The sequence below is a fragment of the Cyprinodon tularosa genome, unplaced genomic scaffold, assembly GCF_016077235.1.
Source record: "Cyprinodon tularosa strain WSP-4 unplaced genomic scaffold, ASM1607723v1 ctg433, whole genome shotgun sequence".
In the NCBI taxonomy this organism is placed as follows: Eukaryota; Metazoa; Chordata; class Actinopteri; order Cyprinodontiformes; family Cyprinodontidae; genus Cyprinodon; species Cyprinodon tularosa.
The window spans coordinates 20,792-35,490 of record NW_024039156.1 but is presented as its reverse complement, the minus strand read 5'-3'; the positions used below and the strand labels follow the sequence as shown (position 1 = coordinate 35,490).

At 39.8% G+C, this 14,699-nt stretch overlaps 1 protein-coding gene across 2 annotated transcripts in view; it reads right to left on the bottom strand.

Moving 5' to 3' along the window:
* The window catches only part of LOC119792871 (arylsulfatase G-like), a 30,058-nt gene extending 15,365 nt beyond the window's left edge, over positions 1-14,693 (bottom strand). For both annotated transcript variants that reach the window (XM_038299707.1, XM_038299708.1), the window contains exons 1-3: positions 14,545-14,693; positions 9,820-10,055; positions 9,462-9,697 (exon numbers count right to left, since the gene is read on the bottom strand). In XM_038299707.1, the coding sequence (XP_038155635.1) occupies positions 9,462-9,697; positions 9,820-10,046 (463 nt within the window). In that variant the 5' untranslated portion in view covers positions 10,047-10,055; positions 14,545-14,693. The remainder of the gene's footprint in view (positions 1-9,461; positions 9,698-9,819; positions 10,056-14,544) is intronic.
* Between the last annotated feature and the right edge of the window lie 6 nt (positions 14,694-14,699).

Here is a 14,699-nt window from a genome sequence, read left to right as displayed (position 1 = left end):
CACTGATAGCAAGTCTGTGATGTATTTAGGTGCTAATTGTGAAATGAATAGAAAATAGAGTCAAGACACTGATAAGGTTAGAAATAATGATTTGTATTTGAATAAGATTTTTTTTTTTTTACATCAAACTTTGCTTTCGTCAAAGAATCCTCCATTTGCAGCAATTCCAGCAATGCAGACCTTTGGCATTCTAGCTGTTAATTTGTTGAGGTAATCTGGAGAAATTGCACCCCACGCTTCCAGAAGCAGCTCCCACAAGTTGGATTGGTTGGATTGGCACTTCTTGCGTACCATACGGTCAAATTGCTCCCACAACAGATCAATGGGGTTCAGATCTGGTGACTGCGCTGGCCACTCCATTACCCATAGAATACCAGCTGCCTGCTTCTGCTCTAAATAGTTCTTGCACAATTTGGAGGTGTGTTTAGAGTCATAGTCCTGTTGTTGGATGAAATTGGTTCCAATCAAGCACTGTCCACTGGGTATGGCATGGCGTTGAAAAATGAAGTGATAGCCTTCCTTATTCAGAATCCCTTTTACCCTGTACAAATCTCCCACCTTGCCAGCACCAAAGCAACCCCAGACCATCACATTACCTCCACCATGCTTAACAGATGGCGTCAGGCATTCTTCCAGCATCTTTTCATTTGTTCTGTGTCTCACAAACGTGCTTCTTTGTGATCCAAACACTTCAAACTTGGATTCATCTATTCACAACACTTTTTTCCAGTCTTCCTCTGTCCAATGTCTGTGTTCTTTTGCCCATCTTAATCTTTTTCTTTTATTAGCCAGTCTCAGATATGGCGTTTTCTTTGCCACTCTGCCCTAAAGCGCAGAATCCAGCAGCTGCCTCTTCACTTTAGATGTTGACACTGGTGTTTTGCGGGTACTATTTAATGAAGATGCCAGCTGGGGACCTGTGAGGCGTCTGTTTCTGAAACTAGAGATTCTAATGTACTTATCTTCTTGCTCAGTTGTGCAACGCGGCCTCCCACTTCTTTTTCTACTCTGGTTAGAGCCTGTTTGTGCTGTCCTCTGAAGGGAGTAGTACACACCGTTGTAGGATATCTTCAATTTCTTAGCAATTTCTCACATGGAATAGCCTTCATTTCTAAGAACAAGAATAGACTGTCGAGTTTCAGATGAAAGTTCTCTTTTGGCCATTTTGAGTGTTTAATTGACCCCACAAATGTGATGATCCAGAAAATCAATCTGCTCAAAGGAAGGTCAGTTTTGTAGCTTCTGTAACGAGCTAAACTGTTTTCAGATGTGTGAACAGGATGCACAAGGGTTTTCTAATCATCAATTAGCCTTCTGAGCCAATGAGCAAACACATTGTTCCATTAGAACACTGGAGTGATAGTTGCTGGAAATGGGCCTCTATACACCTTTAGTGTAGATATTGCACCAAAAACCAGACATTTGCAGCTAGAATAGTCATTTACCACATTAGCAATGGATAGAGTGTATTTCTTTAAAGTTAAGACTAGTTTAAAGTTATCTACGGTAGTGTGTATATAGACACTACCGTTCAAAGGTTTGGGGTCACATTGTAATGTCTTTATTTTTTAATGAAGATAACTTTAAACTAGTCTTAACTTTAACGATATACACTCTATACATTGCTAATGTATATATGTATAATGTATACATATACACTATATTGCCAAAAGTATTTGCTCACCTGCCTTGACTCACATATGAGCTTAAGTGACATCCCGTTCCTAATCCATAGGGTTCAATATGACGTCGGTCCACCCTTTGCAGCTAGAACAGCTTCAACTCTTCTGGGAAGGCTGTCCACAAGGTTTAGGAGTGTGTTTATGGGAATTTTTGACCATTCTTCCAGAAGCGCATTTGTGAGGTCGCACACTGATGTTGGACGAGAAGGCCTGGCTCTCAGTCTCCGCTCTAATTCATCCCAAAGGTGTTCTATCGGGTTGAGGTCAGGACTCTGTGCAGGCCAGTCAAGTTCATCCACACCAGACTCTGTCATCCATGTCTTTATGGACCTTGCTTTGTGCACTGGTGCACAGTCATGTTGGAAGAGGAAGGGGCCAGCTCCAAACTGTTCCCACAAAGTTGGGAGCATGGAATTGTCCAAAATGTCTTGGTATGCTGAAGCATTCAGAGTTCCTTTCACTGGAACTAAGGGGCCAAGCCCAGCTCCTGAAAAACAACCTCACACCATAATCCCCCCTCCACCAAACTTTACACTTGGCACAATGCAGTCAGACAAGTACCGTTCTCCTGGCAACCGCCAAACCCAGACCCGTCCATCAGATTGCCAGATGGAGAAGCGCGATTCGTCACTCCAGAGAACGCGTCTCCACTGCTCTAGAGTCCAGTGGCGGCGTGCTTTACACCACCGCATCCGACGCTTTGCATTGCACTTGGTGATGTATGGCTTGGATGCAGCTGCTCGACCATGGAAACCCATTCCATGAAGCTCTCTGCGCACTGTTCTTGAGCTAATCTGAAGGCCACATGAAGTTTGGAGGTCTGTAGTGATTGACTCTGCAGAAAGTTGGCGACCTCTTCGCACTATGCGCGTCAGCATCCGCTGACCCCGCTCCGTCAGTTTACGTGGCCTACCTCTTCGTGGCTGAGTTGCTGTCGTTCCCAAACACTTCCATTTTCTTATAATACAGCTGACAGTTGACTGTGGAATATTTAGGAGCGAGGAAATTTCACGACTGGATTTGTTGCACAGGTGGCATCCTATCACAGTTCCACGCTGGAATTCACTGAGCTCCTGAGAGCGACCCATTCTTTCACAAATGTTTGTAAAAACAGTCTGCATGCCTAGGTGCTTGAATTTATACACCTGTGGCCATGGAAGTGATTGGAACACCTGATTCCAATAATTTGGATGGGTGAGCAAATACTTTTGGCAATATAGTGTATATATATATATATATATATATATATATATATATATATATATATATATATATATATATATATATATCTCCCCACAATGCATGGAGGATTTCACCCCAAATCCAGCACCTTGAGACTGTATACCAAGAGTAGCGTGGGAGGCGGAGGGCTAGTGAGTGTCAAGACCACTGTCCAGGATGAAACAACTAAGATCCAGGAGTACATCAGGAAGATGGCCCCCAAAGACAAATGGCTTGGCGAATAACTCAGGTAGGAGAAAACTGAAAGTGAGGACAAGAAAGATGAAGGAGAACCATCATGGAGGGACAAGCCGCTACATGGCATGTACCACAGACAAATAGAAGAAGTGGCTGATATTAAAAAATCCTACCAGTGGCTGGAAAAGGCTGGACTGAAGGACAGCACAGAGGCACTAATCATGGCAGCACAAGAACAGGCACTCAGTACAAGATCAATAGAGGCTGGGGTCTACCAAACCAGGCAGGACCTCCGGTGCAGACTGTGCAAAGATGCCTCTGAAACAATACAGCACATAACAGCAGGGTGTAAAATGCAGGCAGGAAGTGCATACATGGAACGCCACAACCAGGTAGCTGTCATAGTGTACAGGAACATCTGCCATGAGTATGGGCTGGAAGTCCCAAGGTCAAAATGGAAGACACCTCCTAAGGTAGTTGAGAATGACCGAGCTAAGATCCTATGGGACTTCAAGATCCAGACTGACAAACAGGTGATGGCTAACCAACCAGACATCGCGTTGATCGACAAACAGCAGAAGAAGGCAGTAGTGATAGATGTGGCAATCCCAAGCGACAGCAACATCAAGAAGAAAGAACACGAGAAGCTTGAGAAATACCAAGGGCTAAAAGAGGATCTAGAAAAGATGTGGAAAGTAAGAGCAGCAGTGGTGCCAGTGGTAATTGGAGCACTGGGGGCTGTGACCCCCAAACTGGGAGAATGGCTACAGCAGATTCCAGGTAAAAGTTTTTTGTTTTTTTTATGTATATATAGATATATATATAGATGACAGGTTGTGCTTCCCTATGATCGTCCGTAAGGCATCATAAATAAAGAAAACAGAATATGGCCAACAATGGATCCCTGTGGTACCCCACAACTGAGAGGAGCAATTGATGATGAGAGGTCACCAATCATAACAGAAAAGCCCCTTTTTGACAGATAGGAGCAGGGTCATTTGAGTGCCAAGCCTCTGATGCCTCCCCAATTCTCAAGGGGTGAGAGGAGGACAGCATGGTCCACTGTGTCAAATGCCGCTTTGAAGTCAAAAAGGACTAGAACAGTATGATTCCCAGCATCTACAGACAAGGCACTATTATTATGCACCCTCAGCTGTGCACATTCTTCAAATGTAGTTGAGTTAAAAACTTATAACTGTACAAAAACAAAACCTTTGAAAGAAAAGACAGACAAGAGACTATAATTGGACAGCACTGTGGGGTAAACATTAGGCTTCTTAAGTAGGGGCCTGACCACATCATGTTTAAAGGCAGCTGGGACAAATCCTAAAGAGAGACAGGAACCAAAAATAGTAAGAAGACTCGCCCCAATGGTATTCAAAACCTCCATGCTATTCTGGCAGGGACAATGTTTAAGGGAAAGTTGATAGGTTTCATGTGTTGTACAACCTCCATTGGTAACGTCAGAGAAACTGGCTTAAATTTCTCAAAGAAAGCTGAGTGTGTTGGAAAAGCCGGTAAATACCATACAATCAGCACAGGTGAGTTTATTGATACATTCTATGACAGAAAAGGTTTCCAAATTCAAAAACTTTGGACCAGGCTGACTGTATGATCTAGATGAACTGTTTCTGTAAAGTGCCTTGAGATGATATGTGTTGTAATTGGAGCTACATGTATATAAATAAGCTGAATTGAATTTATTCAGCTGACATAACTGAACAACAAAAGCTGTGCTCAAATGTGAATACTGAATAACTTGGTATTCCTTTGCTTGGCTTTTTTACCTGTTACAAATTTAAATTAATACTTTAATGTCTCTCTAACCAAGGTCCAACCAAGGCGTGGGCAGTATCAGTCCCTATAAACAAAAAAGTATTAGTTTCAAGTCCTTTAAATCTGTCTGTCTAAAGAATAAACTCTCTTTTTCAGAAAGCATATTCTAAACTCTTTTGAAGGGATGATGTATATATGTTATCAAAACATATAATAATATTTATTCAAAGGATCAATCTTAAAATTTAGATTTTAATCTGAATGACTACATGAATGAAAAGATGAAGGGAAAATGCAATAAAAGGATTTTCTACTCATAAAGATCTAAATGAACATGTATTTTATCTTCTTAAAAGTGTTTCTCAAAGGGCTGGAGATTAAACATTCATATTCTTTAAGTGAATTAATGATCTAACTTCATCAAATGGTCTCTCTCTCTTTCCCTGGAAAAGCAAACTCACACTTTAAACACAACAAGAGCAGAAATAAAGACAAATCCCAACCCCAGGCCTAGCTCATGGGTTCAGCTGTACTGGGCGAGGTCACATGCCTCCTTTGCATTGTTGTCATAAGAGCTTCTTAAACTGCCCTTTTTCTGACCTGTCACCAAGAGCTTATTTACCTTAGGAAACCCTACCAGGGGAATTCAAGCCCAATAACCTAGTCTCTGGCATCATTTGAGCACTTAAACCCTTCCACTACGTTAAGATGGTGCTTCAAGGCAGGGATAAGGCTAATATAGTCCTGTTCACTAATGATGGTAGAATGTAACGGGAGGTTGATAGACGGATCAGTGCATGCAGATGCTTTACCATCCTGTTTTGGTAAAGAGGGAGCTGAGCCAGAAGGCAAAGCTTTCAATTTACCTCTGGCTCCACGTTCCTTCCCTCACCTACGGTCATGAAATCTGGATGGATGCTGGCCGGGACACTTCCCTAGAGATATGGGGTGAGCCATCCAGAAGAGGCTGTTAGTAGAGCTGTTTTCTTCTCCACATGGAGAAGAGTCAGCTGAAGTGGTACAGACATCTGTTCCACATGCCCCCTGAACGCTCCCTCAGGAGGCCTTCCAGGCATGTCTCACCCGGGGGAGGCCTAGAGCATGACCCAGGACATGTTGGAGGGACTATGTCTTCAGGGTGGCCCTTGAATCTTTAGGCCTGGCAGAGGTGTCTGGGGAGAGGAAAGTCTGGGAGTCTCTACTGAGACTGCTGCCCCTGTGAACCGGTCCCTTATAAGAGGAAGAAGACAACTATTTTCTTTCCTTCTGTATCTGCTGTCTCTTGCTCCGCTCACTCTTTTCTCTCCTGTCAGTCTAAGCTATCTTACACACCACATGGCGTTCAGCCTCTCAAGCAGCCCCCAAAAACAGAAAAGTGTCAAGTTAGCTTTAAACTGAGTAAGGCCATCAAATGAGGCAAAAACTGTTTTTAATTTCAAATATCGAGGTCATTTTTCTTTTTTGACCATTTGTAAAATAATTACTAGACATTGTTCTTTGTCCTGTTAGATCTCAGTTACATGTGTTGGACACAGTCAATCTCAATATTCACCTGGAAAGGCTATATGCTTTGTAGATCATGCCCGACAGATTTGAATTAGTTCAACTGCCTTTATTATATCAATTCTGAACTTAGTAAAATTAACAGACAGCATGAGATACATTTACACAGTTATGCTGGTAGTGGTCTGGTATATTTTTTCTATAATTCCTGATGAATCCTTCCAATATATTGATAAACTGCAAGAGTGTTTTGGGGACATAAAATCTTCCGCAACTAATTGCTTTTGAATTCAGACAAGAAGAAAATTTGTGTTTTTGACAAGAGCCTCTGCAATTTAACTGATTAAAAATCTATTTGCATGTTTGGATCTAAATTCATATATAATATTTTTTTGCATTTAAAATAAAAGTTAGTTTTTGATATTATGTGTAAAATGCACTGAGTGAAAAACCTTTTGTGAATCAGTTAAATACACATAAGCTAATTTGAAAGAGTTCCTCGATAAGAAGTAAGTGGGGGGAGGGGGATGAATCAGCTGATGAAGAAGAATCAGCAATAAGTGTTGACTAAAAGAACACAGCTGGAGTGTGTTTTGTGGACAATGACCTTGTTTTGTATGTTTCCTGCAGTGAAGACATAGCCCTGCAAGGTTGGAGGTGCTTAGAAAGCCAGACCGACTTATCATATCATAGAAATGGAAAGATACAGAATTGTGCAACAAGTGCAAATAGTCTCGTGTTACCCTTTCACTCATTTTTTAATACTCTAGAATAATTTCAATCTTCAATTTTCTGAATAAAACATTTGCACGCCTATGATGTTTCTTCTAGACCAAGAGTCTCAAACCGGTTCCAGAAAGGGCCGTGTGGCTGCAGGGTTTCTTTCCCATCAAGCAATCGCTCACCAGACTCCATTCATCTCATCAAGTCATCATGTTCAGATTGCACTCAGTTGATGAGGTGACTGAAGTCTGGTCTGCGATTGCTTGGTTGGAAGGAAAACCTGCAGCCACACGGCCCTTTCTGGGACCAGTTTGAGACCCCTGTTCTAGACATTTCACCTCAATTGGCAATTTATTCATTCTAGAGAAACTGACACCAGCTCAGTAATATTTGAGTCTATGAAGGTGATTCACATGGATGTAAAACCTGAACTGCAGGTAAACAGATCAGAACATGAATGGGAAGCTTCAGATGTTCAAGAGTCTAAAAAACAGTTCAGGCAAACTGTTCAGATGGGAACAGGCAGTCTCAAGGGCTGGTTATACTCCTGCAACAGTGTGTCGCAGTGAGCTTGTTGCAGGTATGACGCAGAATTTTTATTTATTTATACTCAATATTGAAGCGTAATCTGCGCTATTTTATTCCACGCCACAAGGCAAGAGGGGAAAATCATGAACTAGCTTTGGGTCTATATACACTCATGATGTCATTACCTTGTGTTACAGCATCTAACAGTTAGGCTAGCTGCAACAACAAACATAAATCTACAACAGTCAAAACCAGCCCTTCCTCCACTACATGGAGTTTAGCTGTTCTTTAACATATAGCTGATACAATACAAATAATGCTAACCCTCTGAGGCAGTGTTCATCAATTACAGTCCTTGAAATGCATTATGCTGCACCAGATGTGTCTCTGATTCTACACTTCAAATGACTGAATTACCCCCTTCAATGTGCAGTCGAGTCCTCATTAATGGTCCTGATTAATTGACTCGTGTGTTGGAGTAGAGACACATGTAAAACATGAAAGACACTAAAACTCAAATACCGAAAATTTAGGAAACTTTTTGAAACCCCCCCTCCTTTTTTTCCACATCATTCATTATGATCAGAAGCATACAGTTACAGTAGGTAATATACCTCCTTTTAACCCTCTAATAAAGACACTAACAGTTCTTTACAGTGTAGAATATTTTTGCATTTATTTTCCACTGTTAATAATAGATAATAAAACTAAAATATATTTCAAGTTGAAAGTTATGCATTCCTGCTAAACTGCATTCATATTTATACTACTGATAGAGATGCATCATTCCAGTTTTCCAATCTAGTCCGATAAAAATACCCGGGCAGACATTTTTTGATGCCGATCTGATGCTACTTTTAAAAGAATAAACCGCATAGCTCGACATGTGTGTAAAGGCTTTAGGCTTAAAATGAACAATGTAAAAAAAGGCAACAAATTTACACAGATATAAACATACATCATATCTTACATTAACAAAAAAGTCTACATTAACAGTAAAAAAAAGAGTAAATAAAAAACGCTTCAATTTAAAATGAACTGCAAACAGATATTTTGAAATGTAGTATAAAATATGACAGATAGCTAACACTCACTTTAGATTTATATATATCTGAATTGCTGTGAATGGAAGTAACTGAAAAAAAAAGTGCTTCCGATGGCTGCATCAGCATCATGGATCTAAGATCTAATCCAGCTAATTAGCTGTATGATTTGGAGCTGATATCCTTTCTAGGTTTTGCATAACTTGCATCTCTATTTACCTGTGCACAGTGTTGCCATGAGTAAATGAATAAAAAACACACAATTTCTGTATGGAATGAATAGTAAAAGTGCATTTACTTAATAAACTTTGCATCTGCAGATATTTATGCCCATTTTCACAAAGTCGTTTATATTTAAACATCCAGAAAAGAGTAAATTATCTCACATTTCACAACCGGTTTTATCCCCAGAAAAAAGTCACATGTTCTTTAAACACTAATTTATTGGTCTAAGACTTTTCCTCAGACCTTTACAATGATTTCTCATTTAAAAAGTTTCAAAATGATGCTATGTGGGCTAAAGTAGGGATGTGTTGCCTGAAGACAACACTATAGAGAGCTAATAAGGAAGGAACAAAGAACTATTTAGGAAGTAGTGCTGCAAGTGGCACATAAACCTCAGAAGATAAGGTTAGCTGCTCACATAAAAAGGGTGACAGTTTGAAGAAGAAGGGTTTAGAATGAAATATAAGTGTACAGGTCCAATCTACCTGAACGCAAGCAAAAACTGTCAGTTAGTCGGGCAGAATAAAGATAAAGAGAGCAGCAGCCAACAGCCTAGACCTACCTCTGCTGTTTGGACTGTAGGGTCCGTTGTGTCCCAGGTGCCATTTCCCAATGAGAGCGGTGTAATAACCAGCCTGCTGCAGGAGCTGGGGCAACGTGACTTCAGAAAGAGGGAGTCCAGCCACAGAATTTACACCGAAGTTATGAGTGACTCCATTTCTGAGGCCATAACGGCCTGTAAGGATAGCAGCACGTGATGGAGAGCAGGTAGAAGCAGGGGAATGGAAGTCTGTTAATCTGAAAAACAACATTTTTTAAACAGTTTACTATCTGAGGGGCGCTCCCAAGAGAATAACCCCATATTAATTTGATGCGCTGATTTTCAGAGGCATCCAATATATCATCAATAAGTGATTTACCTGAGCCCTTGCTGGGCCATCTGGTTAAGGTTTGGCGTATTATTTGTGTGTTTCTCTGGTTGGTTAGCATCCAGGTCGCCCCATCCTATATCATCTGCCAATATGATGATGAAGTTGGGCTTCGTTCTGAACTGTTCTTCAGCTCGTCTTTGGGAAGCTGTGAAGATCACCAACCCAAACAGCAAAGTCCCAGAGAGGAGCAGCTGATATGTTGGCTCGGCCATCATGGGTTAAAACTGTAAAACGGAACACAGGTTTGACTCTGTGCTTGGCTAATACACAACAACATTAATGGTAATAAAAATAGGCGCACATTAAAAGCCCTGTTTTTAATTTTCAATGGTTTGAAACTACCTGGAATTTTGAGTTTAGTTGGGCCTCTTCCTTTAAAGTTTTCTATTATTGTTGAAACTTTCTTTACCATAAAGCTCAAAACTATTTACATTGAATATTGTTTTCCTTTCATTCACACAGGTTCTCCGTCTCACCAAGGATTAACTGGACGTCTGTCGTACTCATGATGAGGACCACAGAGGTTTAACGACGGTGTGCACTGATTTTTACCAGAGTTTGTTTCTACAATTATTCCTATTGCACAGTTATGTTTTTATTATTAATTTATTTCATTTTATTTTATTGTACTCGCCAAAATGATTAAATAAAGCTTGCAGAATAGCTGAGTGAGTGGAAACCTTAAAAATGAACAATTATGTCGCGCTTGAGAAAAAGACCAACCGACCGCTTAATTCATAATATAATGTACTGTCTAAAACAATAACATGCTGCGTGATGATGCTGTTCCTCTCCAGTATACTTATTCAGCAACGTCCCTGACGTTTCACAGGTAATGATTCAGTAATTTTCTGTAAAATAATTTTCTGGATATATACCTCGGTTACTTCTCTCCGGCTCCTTTGGAGATCTTCAAGCCTTTCCTCCTCTGCTCTCACCCCGCTGGCTCCCCTCTCTCGCCTGGCCCTAGCTGCACGGCCTCCCTGCCTTCGCCCTCGTCCTCTCCCTCTCCCTCGCGTTGTAACCCCCGTGCCACCAAAATGACTTGGACTCTGTAAACGGGGGATATATATTCTTCCAGCGAACACAATCTCGCTGTTAAACTAATGACTACAATTACTTCGTCTGTTTATATCACCATGCAAAGCAGCTCACCAAGACGTCACAACGATGTAGAAAAAATAACGGGTATATTTATTATCTTAAGTCTACATGAAATCTATACCCTACACAGACTAATGAAATACTATCTGTAAAATTATCTATGTAAACAAACCTCATCACTTGAGAGGGTAGGTGATGTGGACGTCGTAGAAGAAATTTTGTCCCGTAACGCTCGCCGTACTGTTGGGGGGGAGAAGCGGTGGGGGGGAGATGTTCATGTTGCTGCGGTCTGTAGTCTGACCGCTAGATGTCGCTGAAAATTACACACTGTAGCTTTAAACATGCAAATTGAGTCCTTGAAAATACATATGGCAACAATGTTTAACATCTTGTAATGAGGGACACAGTAATTGAATTATTAGGTTAACAACAGTGCAGCCATATTTGTTTGAACTGGAGGAAAAGTTAAAGGTCACTTTTTGTCCCATTTATCAGGACCCATTTATCAGGACACACTGTCTTTCCTTGCCATTATAGGTATATCCTGATAAACTGGTATTCCAGATCAACTTTTTTTTCATCTGTAGTGTGCAGCCAAACAAATTTACATCTAAAATGGGAGATACTTTAAGCATTATTATTTTTTTAAATCTAACGAGATCCTGTGATTGGACTTTGATCAAAATCTTAATACCCTAAAACACTCCAATGTGGCTTCAGATAAAGAATTCTGCAGAGAGGGTCAATGTGATCCCAAAACCAAAAGATGTTGTTCAGCTATAAGATTATGAAGCTTTAAGAGAAAATACTTGATTTGTATAAATTACCTCTTTTGGTAAATTTGAAATCGGAATTTCTTCACTCAGTTTGTTATTTTAAGCTGATAATCTAAAAGAACGTAATGTACATTTGGCAGATGTCCAACTGTTCCAACATTTTTTGAAAACCTGAAAGACCTGAAAAATGTAATCAGTAGAGCGCTCCATGTTGGAAATGTGCGTCTGTGGACGGTTACTACTAAACAGGCTGCAACCAGATCTCTCTAAACCGTCACCCTCCTCTGAATGACTGTGAGCTTGTGACACACACTGCATGCCTGTACTTTGGGGTTCATGCGTGTCTGCAGACTAACCAGAGAGAACATGTGGCGCGTTTACAGTAGATCTATAGTCTACCCTGCGGAAGAAACTTACTCCTGACGAAGAAGGGATTGATTTCGGCTGAAATGAGCAACCCAAAGGTCAGAAAATAATTCTTAAAAAAAAAAAATTTAACAAACTGCCATAACTGCTTTGATTGTGTTGGATTTCTTTTTATTACATGAGTGGAAACAGCTGAGCTAACTTAAAAAGGCGACATAGAGCCAGGCTACTTAGAGTGAGCGAGCTGTCATTAAACAGCAAACAGCCACACGACAACAAGCTGCCGCTGGAACCAGGACATTGCGTCATTCGCACGAGGACGGACCGTACCTCCAGCCCGAAGTCTGCGCCCCCCTCCACCCCCACCCACTGGTCAAAATTAATCAGAAGGACAAATCAAAATCTTTACTTTTAAAATTATTAAAGACAGAAAAACGAAGAATTTAGAGTTTGAGTTAAAATCTAACAACAGAAAATAATACAAACATATCTGATCCAAACAAAAAAAGGGGAAAGAGGTTTAAAGAAATTGCACTGGAAAAAAAGTGTTAACACATCTCCTGTGTTTTTCCATCCTTTTAACTCGTTCAGCCTCTAACATCTGCTCTGATGATCCCCTCCCAAACCTTTTCTGGTAAACATGTAGAGTTCAGACATCCTTTGCATGCTACACTGATTCATTGAGTTTGTATGTGACTGACAAACTCTCTCTCTCTGTTTTGAACTGGAAAGTGATTTCTCTTTTTCCTGCATGATGGTCTGATTTCAAGTTTTTCTTTTAAATAAGTACAAATCTGGAAAGTGAGGTGTGAATTTGTTTTTGGTTAATCCTGAATCAAAACTTTGCAGTAACCCTGTTTACAGTTATTATGGTGTAAGTATTTGCAGGAGGGTTTATTTTGCGTAGCAAGTTTAGGTTCAACTGTTCAAATTGGAGGAAGATTTCCAGTTTTAATTCTTAGACTGTTACATTTCTGGCTGTGTGCTCAGAGTTGTTTTTCTGTTGGAAGTTGAACTTCAGCCTGGTCTGGAGAATAGGCCTAGAGCAAATACATATTCCTACCACAGTTCCAGATTTTTATTTTTAACGAAATTTAGATTATTTTCCTTCAACTTCACAAACATGTGAGACTTTGTGTCGGTACATCACATTAAATTCCAATAAAATGCCTTGAAGTTTGTGATGTAAAGTGACAAAATGTGGAAAACCATAAAACATTCCTTTTAGATATACTTATTTATTTATCAAATGTTGCCTGTTAACTGCACGCCTTTTGATTTGAATCTGCAACATTTGCTTTATTGTGATTTGGTTTTACAGTGTTTAATTTTGGAGCTTTTATCTGAGTCGTTTCAACATTTCTGCATTCCAGCTTTGTCAGCACTGTCTCTGTATGTGCTGTATGTGCATGTAGTAACAGCAACTAAGGGTTACCATTCATGTTTATTTGGTTTGTCAATAAAGTGTTATGCAATGACATCCCACAACACGAAGTAACTCTCTTCAATTAAACTTTTCATCCGATTTAGAAAGATCTGCAAGTCTGAATACTGATAATGATGGATCTACTGCCATGCACCATTAACATTCCAGCAGTTGTTATGAAAGCTGTCTTGTTGCGAAACTGAATAAAACCTAAGGAGGAAAATTACATAAGCTTCATATAGAATATTTGAACTATACATTCACTATAAAAACAATCTAGAAATAATTAAAAATGTCTTAAATTAAGTGTATTTACCCTTAATTTGAGCAAGTAAATAAGACGATTTGGAAATTAAATTAATATTTTTACTCTTAAAATTCGATCATTAATTAATATGAACTTGAAATAAGACAATGTAATTGTTTTATTTCATATTTTAAATGTAAATTGTCTTGTTCCATTGGGAATGTTTATCACTTATCTCAATTAAAAAAAAATTGCCTTAATGAGATGTTTAAATTTTTTGCAGTGTTTCTCTTAAGGGGAGGAGTTTAATAAACAATGCTGGGAAGTTTCTGATATAAAGATGCTTTTATTTCTATTTCTTTCCATCATCTTGATACCTTCATCATAGGAGATTTATAGCGATTATAATCCCTTTAGTGCATTTTTTTAATAGTAAACAAGTTTTCAGTAAACTCATAGGATTATGGCAGTTTAATGCAAAGTTCATTCATAAGTAATTTATATTGCAAAGCATTAGAGTCAGTCAACATGTGGAAGTAAAGCAATGGTGCTAACATCTGGATTTCACCAGCTCCCCCTCCCCTCACCTTTAAATGCATTAATAATTAATTAGTTCCAACTTTGCAAAAAGAGGCTGAACTTCAGCTACTGTTTTTTTTCTCTTGATATCTCTGGGCTCCGCTCTGGCACTGTTTGTACCTTAAACATATCTGGAAAGGATGCGCAGCAAACAGACGGAGGAACATCTGCAGCACTAAAACTGTAAAACAGGTAAAGCGCAGCTTTAATCTAACCTGTTCGTCATGAGAAGAGAAGATCAGAAGGTTTCAGAGGTTCTCTGACTCTTCTTGGCAGCTGTTCATCCACTGAGGGCTGGTTCCGCTTGTCAGATTTCGACCCCTCTGCAGAATCCAAGCCGTCCCAGCCGAGCGCCAGCAGGGATTTGGAC